At 42.2% G+C, this 19,569-nt stretch overlaps 2 protein-coding genes across 5 annotated transcripts; both read left to right on the plus strand.

The window, feature by feature from the left end:
• The first annotated feature begins 10,015 nt into the window (after positions 1-10,015).
• Positions 10,016-10,823, plus strand: UK114 (reactive intermediate imine deaminase A homolog UK114). Its single transcript, XM_002052114.4, has 3 exons — positions 10,016-10,168; positions 10,264-10,493; positions 10,611-10,823. Exons 1-3 carry the CDS (start codon positions 10,104-10,106, stop codon positions 10,730-10,732), a joined length of 417 nt encoding a protein of 138 aa, XP_002052150.1. The 5' UTR covers positions 10,016-10,103; the 3' UTR covers positions 10,733-10,823.
• Positions 10,824-12,912: 2,089 nt separating this feature from the next.
• On the plus strand, positions 12,913-19,569 carry Cul3 (cullin 3). 4 transcript variants are annotated; one of them, XM_032438298.2, is made up of 11 exons: positions 12,913-13,097; positions 13,800-14,123; positions 15,384-15,767; positions 15,991-16,752; positions 16,845-17,015; positions 17,088-17,258; positions 17,325-17,439; positions 17,508-17,650; positions 17,724-17,947; positions 18,019-18,157; positions 18,228-19,569. In XM_032438298.2, the coding sequence occupies exons 2-11, from the start codon at positions 14,064-14,066 to the stop codon at positions 18,378-18,380; spliced, it is 2,322 nt and encodes a 773-aa protein (XP_032294189.1). In that variant the 5' UTR covers positions 12,913-13,097; positions 13,800-14,063; the 3' UTR covers positions 18,381-19,569. The 4 variants fall into 4 exon arrangements, with proteins under 4 accessions (XP_032294189.1, XP_070065187.1, XP_002052149.2 ...); XM_070209086.1 differs by lacking the exon at positions 12,913-13,097 and adding an exon at positions 13,264-13,431; XM_002052113.4 differs by lacking the exons at positions 12,913-13,097; positions 13,800-14,123 and adding an exon at positions 14,393-15,291.

Below are 19,569 nucleotides of genomic sequence, written 5' to 3' on the forward strand. Positions count from 1 at the left end.
TACAGACCAATTTGTTTGTCTTCCCAGTTTTGCAGAGCGGCAGGCGCAAAAAAAAAAAAAAATAAAGTCCAACTGCACAGCAAAGAAAACAAAAAAACAAACAGGAAAAGAAAATAAAACTAAAGACAGGAAAAAATAAAAACATCGTGACAAATCAGGCTACCAAAATTGGGCGCAAATCGTAAAGCGCAAAAGCGCAGTTTGTGTCGCCTGTTTGCCAAGGCTAAGGTAGCCTCCATATCAATAAGTTTTTCCCAGAGCAACAGAGCAGACGCCTCCATATCAACACCTTTCAGATGTGGAGGCCTTCTCTGCTCTTAACAGTTAAATTGTTTCCCAGGATGGGGGCAAAACTTCTCACCGGGCTGATTTTGGTCATGTATAAAGCCAAATGAAATTGTCTGGCACGCTAGGTGTTTTCTTCAGTTCAGCCTGCCTTATATAGCCGATTGATTGCTCCACTAACATAATCCATTCGTGGCCAGATGCCCAAACAGCACATGCAACGCGCTGCAACAGCGGCAACATTCTCTCTGATCTTTGCCAGGCAACATCAAGCAAAATCATTTGCTCAACATTTTCATTCAGGCCACAAACATCTTGCCACAATAAATTTCAATTACTTAAACACATTTTAAGACACTTTTACCGCTAAAAGTATTTGCTGGTGCTATTGTTGTTGCCTCTGTTGTTGTTGTAGTTTTTGCTGTTGTTGACTGTTGCACAAACATTGTTCAATTTTGACATCAGGCGTGAGAGGAAGATGCTGACAGCGAGCTACAATTCGCTAACGTTTTTCTTTGAATACCAATCATAGGCCTCATTCATTTGTTATTTATCATAAAATTATATAGCTTATAATTATGGTTCTGTAAGAATAACCGCCCCGCTTCCATTCTCTGATAATTGAGTACGAAGTCGATCGCGTTCTTAGTAGTTATTTCTCTTTAATCTAAATAAATAAATAGGTCTTGTCAAGATTATTTTAAAAAATACTTGATGGGTCGGACAGTATTATAATAACTACCCATAACCCCCTTTAGTCCATTTTCAATGTGTTCAGATATAAGTCTAATTAAATTAGAGCCAAGCGCATCACAGCCAACTATTAAGGTTTTAACTTTAACTTTATGGTTGTATTTAGAAAGTCCTGAGCAGCAACAAGAAAACCAAAAGCAATAACAAATTTCAACAATGAAGCTGTTGTGGACAACATGAAAAATCAATCATGTCAGGACCGGAATAAGATGTTGACAAGCGGCGCTCAGATCAAAGCCTCGGGCATAGCACATTACGAGCGTATTGTCTGGGGGCAGGCAACAGTCGCTGCTGCAGTTGCGGCTGCCCTGCCCGATTACCGATTTAGTCAACTGAAAAATGCGTAACAATATTTATGTCATCGACGCTTGGGAGATGACAAATCCAAATCCATGCGCATGCCCAGAGCCAGAGTCAGAGCTAGATCCAGAGTCAGAGCCAGAGATCAAAATATTGACGCCATATCACATACTCGACCGCCCAGGCGACCACACCCAGAGTCGGCTTCCACTTGATCCTGGCTAGCGCCAAGCTGCCAACTTGCCAATCGCCCAGCTCCAGCTTCAGTTCCAGTTCCAATTCAACAGCGCCACATGTTCGCCTTTCGTGTTTGTTGTTTTGATTTACTCTGGCACTGGCTTTATTTATAGACAGTGTATCACGCTCCCCCAGTTGCTGTCGCTCCAGTCGGGGCACCCTGTTGCGTCATCTATGCGTCCGGTGGGTGGCTCAACCGTACCCGCTCAGCCGTCCTGCTGTCCCACTGTCCATGGCTGCCGACTCCTTGGCCGCTGTCGCTTTTTAATTTGGCAAATTTATACACACCACGTTGCACAGTAGTTCACAGTTGTTGTTAATATTATGGCCCGCAATTGGTTTATTATGAGCAAGATCATATTACAACGCAGATCGACTGAGCAATACCCTAGTTTTTATAGTAAAGTCGGGGCCAGCTATTGCAAACGTAGGCTCATCCTTGGTCAACGTTATTTTAGTTAAGTTTAGGATTCAATTTCATTATCCAAGCATTTTATATTAAATTTTTCATGAGCAGAAAATTAACCAACATTTGAAGAAAAGCTTCAAAAGCTGGATAAAACCTTTTATTATATTTTATAACATTGCAACAAATAAAAACAAAATTATATTGCAAATCGTTAAATTGTGGGAAATGTTCATGCTAAGTTTTAATTTTTCAACAAGCATAAGACGTCGCGTAAACTCCTCTCCTTAAGTGTACTTTACGGGGTATCAAGAGTTAAAGTTGATTCATAAAATGGTTTTATTTTGCCGCTGCCAGTTGCTCATTTCCACTTTCAGACCACCCACTGTCTTAAATTTCAACAAATTTACACACCAGCAACACACACCCTTACACACGCACACACACACACACACACACTTACACAGCTGCGCAGCTGCTCAGAGTAAGCGCAGCGAATTTGTTAAAAAGCGTTGTAATTTTTCAACTGCAAAATCCCCAAGCGCACAGCAACACACACACACACACACACTCACTCACACATACACACACAACAACAGCAGCAACAACAACAACAGCAATCACAACAACAAGAGGAACAACAACAGTCAGCTTAATTAATAGATTTATAGCTATGACTGCATATTATAACAAATTGGTAACGAATTAATCCTTTCAGCCGTGTAAATCGAGCACGCACACACAGCCACACACAGGGACACACACACACACACACACACACAATTGGTGGGCATTACTCATACGCAGCGATGCACCAGCAGCTGGGCTTCGAGCTGTCCGCTTGCTCAGGCACAGGTCAATAAAAAAGAGTAAAAACTGCATTTTCAGGCACCGCATACCACCTAGCTGTTCCCCCCCGTCTCTGGCATTACCAAATATGGTTTAGTAGCCAAGCCATTGTTCCTTGGCGCGCATCTTCCTTGACCAAGTTGCGATATTTAAAATTTATGTGCGCCTGCGCCAGGTTTTGCTAAGAAATAACAGACACAAAACTACAAAAAATATTAGGAAAACTAACTAGGTGAAGAGTGGTTGGCGAGCGGATACCCTATAATAGAAGAGCTGCAAATCCAAAGCTGAACGAAACCTGTTTCGATATATTACTAAACATGAACTGCAACTTAATCCTGTAAAGTTGCATAATGAACAATCATATCTAAGATCAACTGAATCACATTTCAAAAAAACGATTTAGTTATTAAATATTAAAGGCTTAAAACCATGAACCGAACCTGCGACAGTTCATGGCAGATAAAACAATAAAAAACTAGGTCTTTAGGAAATTAAGTTTGTTAAAATGTTCTACTCAACAAATGATAATAATACTCTTGTTGAATCGCACCCACGCACAGATGCGTAACTTTCACATTACATATACCCTGTTGCTTCTTAACTGCAGGGCAGTTAAATAGGAAGGAACCTGTGGGTCGCCAAGTTTTGGCCCCGCTTCATTGGGCTTCGACAGGCAACACATGTTCGGGCTGCGCCTGGGCACCGTCTGTTTATCTTGGCCAGGCTTTAATGATGATGCTGTTGATGCCGCTGCTGACGTTGACTCAGCGACTCTTCGAACTTGGCGGCTACTGTGCCAGTGTGTGTGTGTGCCCCGGTGTGCTCCAATGCGCTGTGGGCTACTGTGTGGAAGCTGTCCAAACTGATGCTGCCCGGCTCTCCATACCATGTGGGCTTGATTTAGTGCAACGCCTTTTGACTCTGTTGCTTATGAATGTTCCTCTCTGCTTGATGGTAATAATGATGATGATGAGGCCAAAACGAGGAGTTATGACTTGAACTCTGCTACTTGAACTTCACTTTGAGCTGTGGCTGTAGCTGATGGCCAAACGAATAGTTTTTCCAAAGGTTCCTCAAGTTCGTCCAACAAACTTGTTTCAGTTTAAAAGAAAAATAGTAGCCTATCATGTGAGTCAAGGTTTCAACAAAGCATTGCACTTTACTAGCACGCACATGTTTTTCATAGATCGATAATTATCGTTTTTAAATCGATATATCTTGACCACTTGAAATCATTAACTGTTCATCCATGTTAAATGCATATATATCACATCATATATATCAAATATATATATATATTAAACTTACATTTCAAGCTGTTTAAATAAAATATGTTTTAGTTTTAACTCATGATCTATCAAATGAATTCTGTCCGCATGGGCAACTTTCATATATATTTTGAATTTATTTGCCATACATTAAAGCTTTCAAAGGGCAGCAGCAAATACTTTTAATTACGATAAAATCACAGCACCAGTATTGAGTGTGACTGACTGAGAAATGCCCTGTAAGAAATATGACATACATGTCTCCTTCTCGCAAAAATGTATATATCATATATTTTGTAGGATCTATGCTATAAGAATCTATAAGAATCTAAGCTTTATTTGATCCGAAAATTCTGCAGACGCCCTTTAATATGTGACTTTCTTGAGTATAAATTCATATACACCATTTCTACCCGAAGTTCCCCAGCTATATAAACCATTGACAGCTTTCTATATTAAGAGGGTATATCTACATCGATCGCTACGGGAGAACACACACATACACACATGTGTCTATGGCTGACATGCAACTGCAAGAAGCAAAAAAAAAAAAAAAGTTGACGCGGCGACGCAAGTAAAAATTGCACTTGGAGTTGCAATCGGATTTGCAATGCAAAACAGTTGCACGACAATTTTATGGCCAGCAGTGCAGCGGGCGGCACACGCCCTAAACGCCACAAATGAAAACTAATGATTTTCACTTTATGAGCTAGGCAAAGCCGATCGGTAGTGGGGGACAGGTGGGTTGGTGGGGGGGGGGGGCGTGCCAGGGGCGTGTGGCAGGCAGCAGGAGAAACTGTTGCAGTTGCTGCACGCAAAACTCGCAGCACGGAAGCGAATAGCTCTGGATGTTTGGATAGTTTGTATATGGACTTGGCATGGAAAATTTGAAATTTAATCGCTGGCAATTAATTTGGCCCAAATGCAATGGACGAGGCGCCCCCACAGTCGACAGCTGCGCCCGCTGTGTGTGCACTCCAGTTGGGTCCAGTTGGGTCAGCCTGGCAGCCTGGCAGCCAGCCCCTCGCATGTCCACCTGTATCTGTATCTGTATCTATGTGTGTGGTCCACGAAACGTTCCACGTTCCATGTTCGACATTTGGCAACTGGTCAACGTTGCCATTGCTGCCGTTGCCATCGCAGTCGGTGGCCAAGGAAAATTGAAAAATTAACAAGTATGAAAAGTGCAATTAAAGTGGGCCACAATCGACAGACGGACGCAATTGTAATCCGAGCTAGCCGAGAGGATGACAACCGCCAGCAATTGGGAAGGCGTTGTCTGCACCTGAGCTGCGCCAAGCCAATACCGATTGGGCCACCATCAGCACCGACTCTTGTGCCACTGGGCGGCATATTAATCTGATTTTAATTGCGGCTCCACTCGCCAGTGGAAACTTCCAGCTCCTGCCAGCTCCTGCGGTAGTTAGCTGCTGCTTAGGTACTTGTTGTGGCACTCTCTGTCCGGTGCACACGCTGATCGTGCTCCTCTCGCTTGCAATTGCCATTGATTAATGTGCGCCAATTGTGAAATAAATGTGTTGTTGATATTTATTGGCCCAGTGGCAGCTGTGGCAGCCAACAGCCTACGGCGCCCTGTTCACTGTCTTGGCTCGGGTGTTGCAGGTTTCTTCGCCCATGTTAATTGAATTATTGGCAGGGGCAAATTTGTGGCAGACACACATTCATATATGCACATATGTGCGCTGCTCGCCAAGTGGGCGTGGCTGCACAAAAGTGCGGCTTATTGATTGTTGTTTGCTCACAGGCGCCGGCTCTGCGGCTCTGCATTGGCTGCGGCAGCCACAGGAACTGGGCACATGCAAGTTGCATTGAAAGCAAAAGCTGATATGCAACGAATATAGGAATCTGATAAGCCAAGCCCGAGCCGACTCGGATGGGCAATATGTCAAACACCTTTCTAAGAGCTAGCATGCTTATTAAAAACCACATTTTCGGTGGCCAATGCCTCAAGGTTCGGTTCAGAGATTGATCGGCCCACGAAGTAGTTTAATTCATTATAATTATATTTATATAACTTTACTTCACGAACTTAAGCCCATTTCCTTGCTATTTGTATTTACTTAGTCAAAGTTTAATTTAGTTTATTTGCGACTTACCTTATCTCGAATTAATTGGGTACAGATGGACGGGCGGACATTGCATAATCTCAATATAATCTTTTCAATTTGTAAATGAAGCGGAGAAAGTAGATTTATGTATATGTTTCGTAGGTTTACGCGATTTTCACTAACGCACAGATTATTACACACTTAATATCCAATTAGAATATGAGTATGTCGCGTTCTTTCAATCGATTATCAAAAAAGATCAAACACACACAGGATATATATATACACCAATTAATTATGCACTAATTTCATTACACTTATACGCGATCCGGACCCGTTTAAGTACATTTTTCACAAATTACGATTTTTATAATTCTTATAAGCACGCGTAAAAAGATCAGCTGATTAAAGCAACTGTAAACTGTGTGCAAAAGAGCGGGAGCAGCGTTTAGCTTATTGGGATACTGTAAAACAACAACAACATAAGAGCAGAATGCAATGTGGAGAAATGCGATTCATCGCCTAATCGATTACGTGAAGCTGTTAAGAAAATGTACCTAAGCCGATAGTCGATAGGCATTAGCCGATATAAATGAGTATATCGATACAATTAGAAACTGCAATCTTGGGTGACAAAATTGCACAGCTACAGCTTACGGCGCCCTGTTCACCGTCTTGGCTCGAATGTTGTAGGTTTCTTCGCCCATGAATAATTTGCAGGGGGGAATTTCTAACAGACACGCATTCATATATGTACATACATACATATGTACGTATGTGTGTGCACTGCTGGCCATGTGGGCGTGGATGCATTAAAGTGCGGCTTACGGCAGCAAAAGAAACTTACATGATTTTTGCATAGAAAGCAAAGGCTGATATACGACGAATATATGAATCTGGTAATCGGATGGACAATTTATCATAACCTTCTTGCGAGCTAGCTTATAAAGGGAAATGCGAACATTGCACAATCTTTTCAATTCGTGTAGGTTTACGCGATTTTCACTAAGGCACAGAGTGTTATAAATTTAATATCTAATTAGAAGAGAGTTAAGTATGTCTTTATTCAATCGATTAACAAACAAGATCAAACGCACACCGGATATACGTATACACCAATTAATTACGCACTAATTTCATTTCATTTATACGCGATCCGGACCCGTTTAAGTACATTTTTCACAAATTACGATTTTTATAATTCTTATAAGCACGCGTAAAAAGATCAGCTGATTAAAGCAACTGTAAACTGTGTGCAAAAGAGCGGGAGCAGCGTTTAGCTTATTGGGATACTGTAAAACAACAACAACATAAGAGCAGAATGCAATGTGGCGGAATGCGATTGATCGTTTAATCGAGTATGCGAAGCTGTTAAGAAAATATACCAAAGCCGATAGTCGATAGACGGAAGCCGATATAATATCAATGCGTATTTCGATACAATTAGAAACTGCAATCTTGTTTTGTTTTGTTCTTAACAAGCGACAAATTAGCACAGCTTTAATTAAAGGAGTCCTTGAAATTCACTGTATAGCAGCAGCTACTGCCAATCTATTTCTGGCAACTTGTCTGAGCCTTTGGGCAGCCTCAATATAAAGCCATAAACATAAATCCGAGTGCTAATTGGCCACAAACCGGGATCCTAGTCGGGCAATATCTACGCCTCGGCTTCTGGTCGTGCGCTACAATAAACCCAACAATTACGCAGCAAATTAAAATCAAATAATTTAGCCAGCCAAATCGCCCAGCCATAAAAATCACATGCAAATTATATAGCTGGCTGAGACGCTAGTCTCTCTGTAGGCAGACATGGCTGAGAAATTGTTGCAATTTACGCCATGGCCCAGACCAGGAGCAGGAGCAGCAGCAGCAGCGGCAGCATTGGCAGCGGCTGCAACTTCAGCAGCGTCGCTGCTTGCGGCGCTTTTATAAAGCCCCCAATAAGGCCTTAAACAGATGAAGTTATTTGAGCCAATAAAAAATGGCAGCCAGCAATGATGAGGCGCATCCGACTCGAGGCATGTCAATGGGAAAATGAAAAAGGGAAAGTTTTGCGCAGAACCCACGGAAAAATTGGTAATAAAAGCAAAGCTTTGAGACTCTGTCAAACAAGTGCCATAAATATTGACCTGCTTCCAGTCTTGCTGCCTCCTCTGCAACTTGTTCTTTGCAGTTCTCGCTCTCGCTCTCTCTGTCTGCCTGCACTCGGCCCTTTGCTTAATGCACACCTTCAACTTCTGCGGAGGCAATTTGTTATTGTTATTTGCTGGACTGGCCGAATGTTAATTATATGGCATGGCTGGAATGGCTGTGGCTTATTTAAAGCTTTATTTATTGAAGCGTTTAATGTAAATTGTTTGTAAATGCCACAGGCTATCATTATGTGGCATGCGATATAAGGAAATTATATATATGCATATAAATCAATTCCACAAGCTCTCTGCCACTAATTAATATCAATGTAGAATGTTCAATTTTGAACTGTGCAAAGTTTATTTAGTATGAAGTTTCAGTCAACACCCACGAAGTCGAGAGGATCCACTGCAAAAACTGGCAAATTGCTTTTTCTGTTATACCCTGTAATATTTGCAAACGAATCAAGTGGGCTTCCTATGTGTATATATATATATCACGAATTGAGCCGATCTAGATATTTAAAATTGATATTTTTATTAGTTTACAAAGAGGAACCGCTGGCAGGGCATCTGCTAGTTGGGCAATGCCGACTACAGATCCCTTACAGAGCCTTTGTTTAATTTTTGCTTGGTTAAATTTAACGTTGCGCATATTTTATGCGCATAAAGTGGATCATAAAGTAATTAATGCGCTAAAATGCGACATTAAAACGCTGCAGGGCAACACAAAATTTCTACTCCAGTGTTGAATCTTCGTGGGTTGCCCAAGCAGAATGCATACATAATAAAAGAAAACAACAGCAACAACAACAACAACAACAACAAAGCGACTGCAATCAATCTTTTTGGGGCAGGCGTTTTCAGGGCGTGTTCTGTGTGCTCTGCGTTGCACCTACGCCTACCCAAGGAGCCTGGCCTGACTGCGCCCAGTCAGTTTGCGTGCACCTTTTGCCAGGCAGTCAAGTCAAGAAGATTAAGACCCTAACCACATTTTGGCAAGAGAGATCCCATAATAATAATTACGGTGCTCTTGTGGCATGCGTACAAATTCTGGCAACGGTGCTTTCCTTCGCACTGACAGCGACTGACAGACAGCAATTGCCAAATATAATAAATAATTAGCCGGGGCGCACGGGAAGTGACGTGGCATGCATTAAATCAAATATTGGTCGCTAGAGAAAGTGTCTGCGACCCAATTGGCCAGAGATAAGGAAGCAATCAAACCATAACTGAGCTAACTTACGCAGCTAGTGTTGCAAAACGTTTCAGATAAGTTAGAAAAATATACAGATGCAATTTTGCTCACGAGCTTTCAGTCGCCCAAGGCTTATACGTTCTTATTGGTCTCCGATTTTGTAAGTTTTTTGTGTTTTAAAAAAAATGCATCAAGCTCACGAGTAAACTACTTATGTTATTTGTCTAATTGCAAAGTGCAAATATGTCAAACTAAAAAAAATGGATTTTATTAAATTACATATTGCATTCTCATGCCTATAGAAATCCATTGAAATTTAATCAAATTTCGTATATTTTTTGTGATTTTTTATAATTCCCTGTAACCTATATGAGAGTGAGCGAAAGTGCCTGAGTTTTTGAGTTTTTAAAGCTCATGTTAGTGTTGCAAAAAGTGTTTGTGCCAAGAGAGAGAGAGAGAGAGCAAATGGGAGAGCGTGCGAAAAGCTCGCGCTGATAAAAGTTTGACATGCGACAAGTGAAAAATAGCAAACACTGAGCGCTCAGTCAACTTTAAGCAGCGGCAACAGGTGCACAGGCGCTACAACAATTCAAAAACAAAGCCATGGCAACAATTGTGCGTAAACTAATCAGCACTGCAAATGCAGCCAAGCCGGTGGCGCCATACAAGTAAGCAAACGCGAGCGAATAGAGCGAGCGCGAGAGTGCGAGAGAGCGTAAGCCAACTGTCAATCATATCATGTTGTTGTTTGTTGCTGTTGTAGTCAAGCTGTGGTGGCCGATCGCACCGTTTATGTGTCCGGCTGTTTGGGTCTGGACAAGTCAACTATGCAATTGGTGCCAGGTGGCGCCACTGCGCAAGCAGAGATGGCGCTGCAGAATCTGGAAGCGGTGCTAAAAGCAGCCGACTCTGGCATCGATAAGGTGATCAAGAACACAGTTTTCTTGAAAGATCTGAACGACTTTGGTGCGGTCAACGAGGTGTACAAGCGGGGTGAGCATTCCAATAGCTTATTATACAAGTGCCAACGATAAGGCAGCGGCATCTGCTGGCTTATCAGGCGTACTAAGCACAACATTTACGATTCAACTTATCTGTGCTCTTTTTCAGTGTTCAATAAGGACTTTCCGGCACGCAGCTGCTTCCAGGTGGCCAAGCTGCCAATGGATGCGCTCGTCGAGATTGAGTGCATCGCTCTGACTGGGCCTGTGCACACCGTTACCGTGGAATAGCCATTAAAGCCTTCAAAACTGTAGGGCAGAACCAAATTAAATACGCATTACGAAATGCCCATTAAAAGCTAATAAAACCGAAAATTTCTAATCAACTTGTTGCTATTCGCGCCTTAGCGATGGGCGCGTGCCCCAACAGCGTGTCACGAGCACGAAGAGAGGTTTGAAATTGAGCAGAAAGCACGAAAAACGGAAAGAGACGAGAAAGACACATGTGTCACGTGCATGTTGTTAGCGCCACTTGCAACAATTGTTGCCATAAATGTTGCTGCGTGCGCGCATTGGGCAGTCGCAAGCGTTGCTAATGTGAGTCTTATGTAAAAATGAAAACCCCCACAACTTTACATTTAAACCTTATATAGTTTACAATTTGCTGCAGCGGCAATTTATCTTTGTTTTTTTTTTTTTTATCCAGTTGTTGCTGTTGCTGTTGCGGCTGCTGTGCGCCTTTTGTATTATATTTCATCAAATGTTGCTGCATAAATCATTGGCAACATTCGCGCACAACTTTTGGCAATGTTGCTAACGGTAGCCGGTTAGCCAGACGCTTAGACAAAGCGTTTATTTCACATTCAAATTGAAAAGTTATTCATAATGCCGACAACTTGCTGTTGCTGTTGCTGCTGCTTCTATTGCATTTGCAGTTGCAGTCGGATTATGCATGCTCCATATTGATGCGGCTGCCTTTTGGCCAATACCAATACCATTTTTGGGTTTCGCAGCGCCGTTTTGTTTAGCATTTGTTTTGATTTTTTTCATTGAAATTTCAGTGAATTTGTCTGCCACTCGACGCTGTAGCATGATTTATTAACCTTGTTGCAACTGTTTTGCATGCACTGGTGTGAATATGAATGCTTCTCTGATGGTGCACGATTATTGTGCGCTTATTTATTTTTATCTCTCCTTTTTTTTTTTTTTTCTCAGTATTTTTGTGCTGGTTTTTTGTTGTTCGATTCCAGTTGTTGTCTCTGTGAGAGCGGCTGGCAACATGTTTAGCACCCGCAGTGCTGGCAACATTCATGTTGATATGCCTGGCGTGTAATTAATTCGAGGCACATCACAATTTACATGCATAAATATTGTAATAAATACGCATAAATTGATGACAACAAACTGCAACAAGTGATGACCCTCCGCCAAGCCCCGCTGTGCTCGATCGGCCCAGACATTTGACATAAACACCTACGCACTCGCCAGCCTTGCTATGAAGTGCGGCTAATTAATTTCGACTCACAGCCAACAACTGGCGACAAACCGTACCAAAGGGACGCCAGGCTTGCAACAGCAACAGCAAAATCAACAGCCAAGCATAACAGCCGCAACACCAACGCGGTGAAAGTGCGCATAATTTACACGCACGGGCCAAGCCAAGGAGACGGAACGACAGGCCAGGCCGGGCCGGGCCAGACGGCAATTGCAGCTTGAATGTGGAAAATTTATACACAAATTAAGCTCACAATTTTGTTGTAAATTTTTGGCAATTTGCTTATCAGCATACTTATTGGACAGTGCCTTTGATCGAGCAATCGATAATTAAACAAACCGCATGCGGTAGCAGAAGTTCAAAGTATCAAATTACATTATTTGCCAGGCAGTTGCAAAGTGTCATAATTAAAATATTATATGTCGTATGAAACACTCGGCAAATAATTAATAAAGCGCACAAGGCGAGCTTTCACTTGTCCCTTAAAACAAATGGTTGTAATTCAATTCAATTAAGTGGATATGTATTTTTAAATTTAGATTTCTTGGCGCGCAATCAAACGTTAGCATACTTTTGGGCGCATGTGTTAATAAACAATTACCGATATTTCTTAAACATCGATACCAAATAAACTTCACATTTAACAATCGGTTGTCATTAACAGCTTAGTTTTGTGTTAGCAGTCTTACAACAGCTGTTTTAATTCAGATTCACACTTTCAACTAATATTTCCTTGAAAGCATTATTCAGCCTATAGCAATCTATTCTTGGCACCCTTTGGAGAAATTACATTTATTATAATCTTGCAATGACAGCTCCTTTAACATGTTCAAAAAATTCCATATATGCCGCCAAAATAATATCGATATTAGGCATGCAACGCCGTTCTGTAGGCAATGTAAGTATGACCAGTTCGAATGTAAAAAAAAAGTAGTCAACAACTATCGTTATCGATTTATCGGAATGGCAAAATTAGAGCATAACAACACAACAGCCGAATATCTCATATGAACTTATAATCAATATAAATTGCAATGCATGATAAACTAACAAACCGCAATATAATTGACAACAAACTGCGTGAACAGCGCTAACCAAGTGATAAGCAGCAAGCCAGCGATAATTCGTTAAAAACAAAGTGAACGCCGCTCTGGCAAAAAGGTACAACAAAACAACAAGAAGCAGCACACACACACACACACACACAAAAACAGACAGCAAAAACACACACACAAACGCAGTTGGTCTCTTTGCCATGCACGAAAAAGTGAAATAGCAAAAAAAAAAAAAAAGAAACTATCAAAATTTTAACGAAACAACAATATTAAAAGCTAGCATTTAAAGCTACGCCAGTGATTTGTATTTGATCCTGAGCTCGCGCGCTGGCGTTTTGTTTTTATTTTTATTTATTTTTTTTTTTTTACAAATACTTGGCAAATGTAATTTATTTCATGCAGTTGCACGACTACACAACGACGTTTTGTAGCGCCCCCGTGTGAGTTTTTCCTTTTTTTTTTTTACATTTCTCTTTATATACCTGGCTATGTGTAATGCTTTATTCGTGCGCGTTTGTGTTTGTGTGTAACAAAGTCTTTGAGTTTCGGAAAGCAGCCCAAAAGATCGTCACTGCGACAATGAGAAAGTCTGAGAGAGTAAGAAGAGGGAACGAAGGAGATGCCGATTTCTGTGACAAAGAGACGTAATCCGCAGTCGCAGTAGCGGTCGCTGCCTACGCTGCTGACTTGCAATTGCAGCCAGTGCAAAATGAGAAAATAAAAATAAAAAAAAACAAAAAATACAAATAAACAAACACTTAAAACTCAACTGATCTATTACTTTCTCTTCTGTCGAACTTCATTGCAGCCACCCGCCACCCACAAAGTACATCAGCGAAAAAACAACTACAACGCCGACGACGACAACGTAACCGTTTGTTTACAAGAAGAAGAACGATACGAAACGCCGCTGCCGCCGCCGCTGCCGCTGCCACTGCCGCTACTGCTGTTGCTGCGCTAGGTATAGTGATTATCAGCGGTGCCGCTGCCGCTGCCGTCGCCGCTCCGCAGCAGGAGAGCGTACCAGCGTGCTGGTAAAGTGGAGGAGCAGTGTCGACATCGCCTGGGAAACATGAATCTACGTGGTAATCCACAAAAGAAGGAGGGCAAAATGCGCATACGCGCCTTTCCGGTAAGTGTGAAGAGGCAAAACTGCCGGTTGGAGCATGAGCCAGCATAAACTTGGACTGCGATAAGATATAGATAACACTGATCTGTGTCCCACGATCCCCGCTCTCGCTCTCGCTCTCTCTCTCTCTGTCTGTGTCTCACTTAATATCTGTGCGTGCCTCTTGATACTCCAGTCCTTCCCCCCTCACCGGGCGCTGGCTCAGCAGGCTGCTCAACGCTGCCTAACACTGTTTCGACAAAGTTCTGTCAGGGTTGAAATTGATGAAAAAGCTTCATCACATTTTAGTTTTTAAGTTACTTTCAATCTCAACTTAGTTTCGACAAATTGTTGTTGTTTTCCAACACACACACACATACGCAGAAGCAGAGACGCCAGAGTACCGGAAACGCATTGATGACGAGCGCACACGACGTCATTTGGACAATTGTGGGACGCTAGCGCCACCTGGCGGATGTCAATAAGGCCTACAAACGGCAGCCGCTCGCTTACGGCACCAGCGGGCCAACGCCAACAAATTGCCCGAAGTCAACAGGAGCAACAGCCGGAGCAGCTGCTGGCTACGTCTCAGTCCTACTACATAATTGGGGAGCATCGCTATAGCTGGGAGCGCGCGCTTGGTTCCCAAAGTGGAGCCGGCGGCGCGCGTTTGCCTCCTCCGATGTACAGTCACGATCCGAGGATCGGTCTCTTTGGAGCCGCAGCGCCGCAGCCATCGCCGCCGTCGTCCAACAATCAGCCAAATAATCTGAATAGCCCGTCCCAATCTCACTATTACCCATCACCAGCAGCATCACCACCGCATTCGCGCATTGTAGCCGGCTCAAATAATTTCAATCATCGCTCCCGCAATACACGCAATGCCCTGGGGCAGCAGCAGCAGCAACATCCACGCACTCAGCACCCAAATGTACCCCTCAATGTGGTGGCGCCACAGCATCAGCAACAGCAGCCGCAATCGCAGCCGCTGCGTAACTCCACACGCAGTGCGGCTGGCAATTCCACATTGACACCAACGGGCAATGTGCCGCCACACAGTGAACACTCCGTAAGGGCAACTTCAGCTGTGCAGCCAGTCGGAGCCGGTGCCTGTGCCGGTGTCATACAAATGCGTGAAATTGGACGCAAGTATCCATTGTGGCTGCCCGAGTATAAACGTCGCGCATTCAATGTTAGCCCCCAAAAGTTGCACAAATCTTCTAAATAATAATCATATTTTTGATTATTTTTCACTAACCCAAATTGCCTTTTCCCTAATTGCAGGCCTCCATGGATGAGAAGTACGTGGATGATATATGGGCCACACTGAAAAATGCCATACAGGAGATACAGAAGAAGAACAATTCTGGCCTCTCCTTTGAGCAGCTGTATCGCAATGCGTACAATATGGTGCTGCACAAACATGGCAATCGCCTGTATCATGGACTGAGCGATGTCGTCTCGAAGCATCTGGAGCAAAAGGTGCGGCAGGAGGTTCTCGAGCGTTTGCACAGCAATTTTCTGCCAAAACTGAATGAAGCCTGGACCGATCATCAGACCTCAATGGTCATGATACGCGACATACTCATGTACATGGATCGTGTCTATGTGCAGCAGCGTGGATTGGATAATGTCTATAATTTGGGTCTTAATTTATTCAGGGATCAGGTAAGTCTAACGCTGCGCCCTAAACGGCAGCTCTCCATTAAAGAAATCGTCCTCATACATAGAAAACAATATGCAAAATTCTGCGAAAATCACCCAAGCTTAAAAATGGGTTATAAAATAATCCCCCGTGCATAGATGTCATTAGAGACAGCTCCTAATTCTTTGCACAACCCATAATTTGTGAAAATTCTTACTAATTTGTGCACATTGTTTTCGTATTCAGGTCGTTCGCTTTCCGGAAATACAGAAAGCGCTACGAGAGAGGCTGCTGGGCATGGTAATGGAAGAGCGTCACGGCGAGCCGATCAATCATTTGGCGATCAAGAATGCGTGCACGATGCTCATAACATTGGGAATCAATTCGCGAACCGTTTACGAGGAGGACTTTGAGAAGCCTTTCCTGTCACAGTCGGCGGCCTTTTACAAATTCGAATCGCAGAACTTTCTTGCGGAGAACAACGCTGGCGTTTATATCAAGAAAGTTGAGGCGCGCATCACCGAGGAATCGTCACGTGCGGCTCTTTATTTGGACAAGGATACGGAACCGCGCATTGTGCGTGTCGTTGAGGAGGAGCTAATTAAGAAACACATGCGCACCATTGTCGAAATGGAAAATTCGGGCGTGGTGCACATGATTAAGAACTCAAAAACCGAGGACTTAGCATGCACATATAAATTGTTCTCACGTTTAAAGGAGGAGGGCCTCAAAGTGATAGCCGACACAATGTCTGCGTATCTGCGCGAACAGGGCAGCATGCTGGTCAAAGAGGAGGAGAATGGCAACACAAATCCAATTACATTTGTGCAAAATTTGCTCGATCTCAAGGATCGATTCGATCAATTTCTGCTGCACTCATTTAGCAATGATCGACTCTTCAAGAATGTCATCTCTGCTGACTTTGAGCATTTTCTCAATCTGAACAACAAATCGCCCGAATATCTGTCGCTCTTCATCGATGATAAACTGAAAAAGGGTGGCAAGGGCGTAAGTATCTCAATTTTGGATATTCAATATCATATAGTCTTCACACTCGTTTATACATTTTTTACAATATTTTTCTATACAAATTTTTATAGATGAGTGAGCAAGAAATTGAAACCATTCTGGACAAAACGATGGTTCTTTTCCGTTTCCTACTCGAAAAGGATGTCTTCGAGCGCTATTACAAGACGCATTTGGCCAAACGTTTGCTGCTCAACAAATCGGTCTCCGATGACTTTGAGAAGAACATGATATCCAAACTAAAGGCAAGTTTCAAAAGAGGAAGCACTTCATTTTAAACATATAAACTAATCAATTGTTTGTTCTAATTGCTTTAGACTGAATGTGGCTGTCAATTTACATCAAAGCTGGAGGGCATGTTTAAGGATATGTCCGTGTCCAATACGATTATGGATGAATTTAAGAGTTATGTAAATAATAACAGTTTTTCATTGAGCGGCGTGGAGCTGACGGTGCGCATATTGACCACCGGATTTTGGCCCACACAGGTGACTTTCCAACATCATTTGAGCAAGCATTTTTGTGTTTTCTAAACCTTAAGCTTAAATCCATAGACGGCAACGCCCAATTGCAACATACCCGCAGCACCACGCGAGGCCTTTGAGGTGTTTAAGAAATTCTACCTGGACAAGCACTCGGGTCGGCAGCTGACGTTACAGCCGCAGATGGGTGAGTTAGCATTGAGTTGAATAAAGCCCCTGTAATTTGTTCTAACAGTTAGTTTCTGCTTTGCCCAGGCACTGCCTACATAAACGCCGTTTTTTATGGCCGCAAAGCAAACGACAGCGACAAGGACAAAGATGGGCCAAGCTCAAGTTCAAGTGGCTGTGCTGTGCCTACCACAACGCGCAAGCATATATTACAAGTGTCCACCTATCAGGTGAGCAAATATCAATGACCTCTCTAATACGAGTCAATTAAAATCTAATCTCTTTGTTCTATATCAACCGTAGATGTGCGTATTGTTGTTGTTTAACAATCGGGATGTGCTGACCTATGATGACATACACCAAGAGACGGATATACCCGAGCGTGAGCTGGTGCGTGCACTGCAATCTTTGTCAATGGGCAAGCCTGCACAGCGGTTGCTAGTGCGCAACTCAAAAACGAAAACAAAGGACATTGAGCCCTCGGACGAGTTTTATGTGAACGATGCATTTGTCTCAAAGTTCCACAGGTGCGTATTCTCGTTTGTGTACACAATTTAAACATAAAACGTAAACGTTCAATTTATTATCCATTGTGCAGGGTAAAGATTCAAACGGTCGCCGCCAAAGGCGAATCGGAGCCGGAACGCAAGGAGACGCGCGGCAAAGTGGATGAAGATCGCAAGCACGAAATCGAGGCGGCCATTGTTCGCATTATGAAGGCGCGCAAACGCATGGCGGTAAATATTTAAATCGTTTATTACTGATAACGAGTAATCAAATTAACAATCTTTTGCAACAATTTTACAGCACAATCTGCTTGTCTCGGACGTAACGTCGCAGTTAAAGTCACGTTTCTTGCCCTCGCCCGTGTTCATCAAGAAGCGCATCGAAGGCCTTATCGAGCGTGAATATCTGGCGCGAACGCCAGAGGATCGTAAAGTGTACATTTACTTGGCTTAAGGAGTGTCCGCGCGCAAAAGGCATCCAACTCATTCAATCCGTTGGCACATACTCATCATTTTGCAATCGAAAGCTACTAATCACGAGCAACTGCCCCATCTCATATCCTCAAATCCCTCCCCACCTCATTTTCAACTTTTATCAATTCGCAATTAATCGGTAACACAACCATCCAAAACTTTAATTAAGCGCCAATGCAGTTACGAGCATCCAAACTGGAATCATATATTTTGACCAAGATGTTAAATAGAATTATATAACTCAATAGACAAGTGCGAAATTTGTAAGCCTGACATTCAAAATTGAACAGTTATTGCTAATCTTTAGATGGTTATGCAGCTCTCCTTCTTTCTCTCTCTCATGCCATTGCTATCCATAATATAATTTCGACTATTCTCTAAATTCTTCGCAATTTATTTAAAACAATTTTTTATTACCACACACACACACACACAAACACACTGTTTTGAGGCACAAAACATGCGCCACACACACACATTTACAATATAGCAACAGCAACAAAATGTATAGCAATAAGCCCAAATACACACATTATTACACCCACACATATATACACATGCACCATGGATGGAGAAGCGTAAGCGAAGCAAACGTAAGGATAAATGCATAATGCAAAAATTAACTCTAAGCAGCAGTATAAATATAGCTAAACTAATAAATTTCTAAATGAATAATAAATTTAGTGAGCGTTTCATGTACATTTTTACGTAACTCTCCCCTTTCCCAAAAAATAAAAACAAAAACAAAAATCCCAAAATTAAAAATTTAAATTTAAAATCGTCGAAAAGAGTTTAAAGTTTTAAAAGACATTTTAAAATCGATTTTTTATATACATAACTTAAACATATTCGTCAGCAGCTTATAAAAACTATATGCGTGTATAAAAGTTATCTACTAATTTAGTTGGTATAACCAACATTCATGCCAATGCCAGCCCAATACAGTTTCTTTGTGCACATTTTTTTTTTTCGTTGTCCTTTTTTCTTGTATTGAAAATTAACTGCAAATTTTATGTGAGAGAGTCCATTAACTAATATAAGCGTATGCATGGAGTCAAAAGAGCAAAACGAACGCGTATGAAGATAGAATTGTACATAAATTTTTGTTCTTATGTATGGAAAAAAAAAAAATGAAATATAAATAAAACGTATATGAGCGTTAAAATGTA

Source organism: Drosophila virilis, chromosome 4 (genome assembly GCF_030788295.1).
Source record: "Drosophila virilis strain 15010-1051.87 chromosome 4, Dvir_AGI_RSII-ME, whole genome shotgun sequence".
Classification (NCBI taxonomy): Eukaryota; Metazoa; Arthropoda; class Insecta; order Diptera; family Drosophilidae; genus Drosophila; species Drosophila virilis.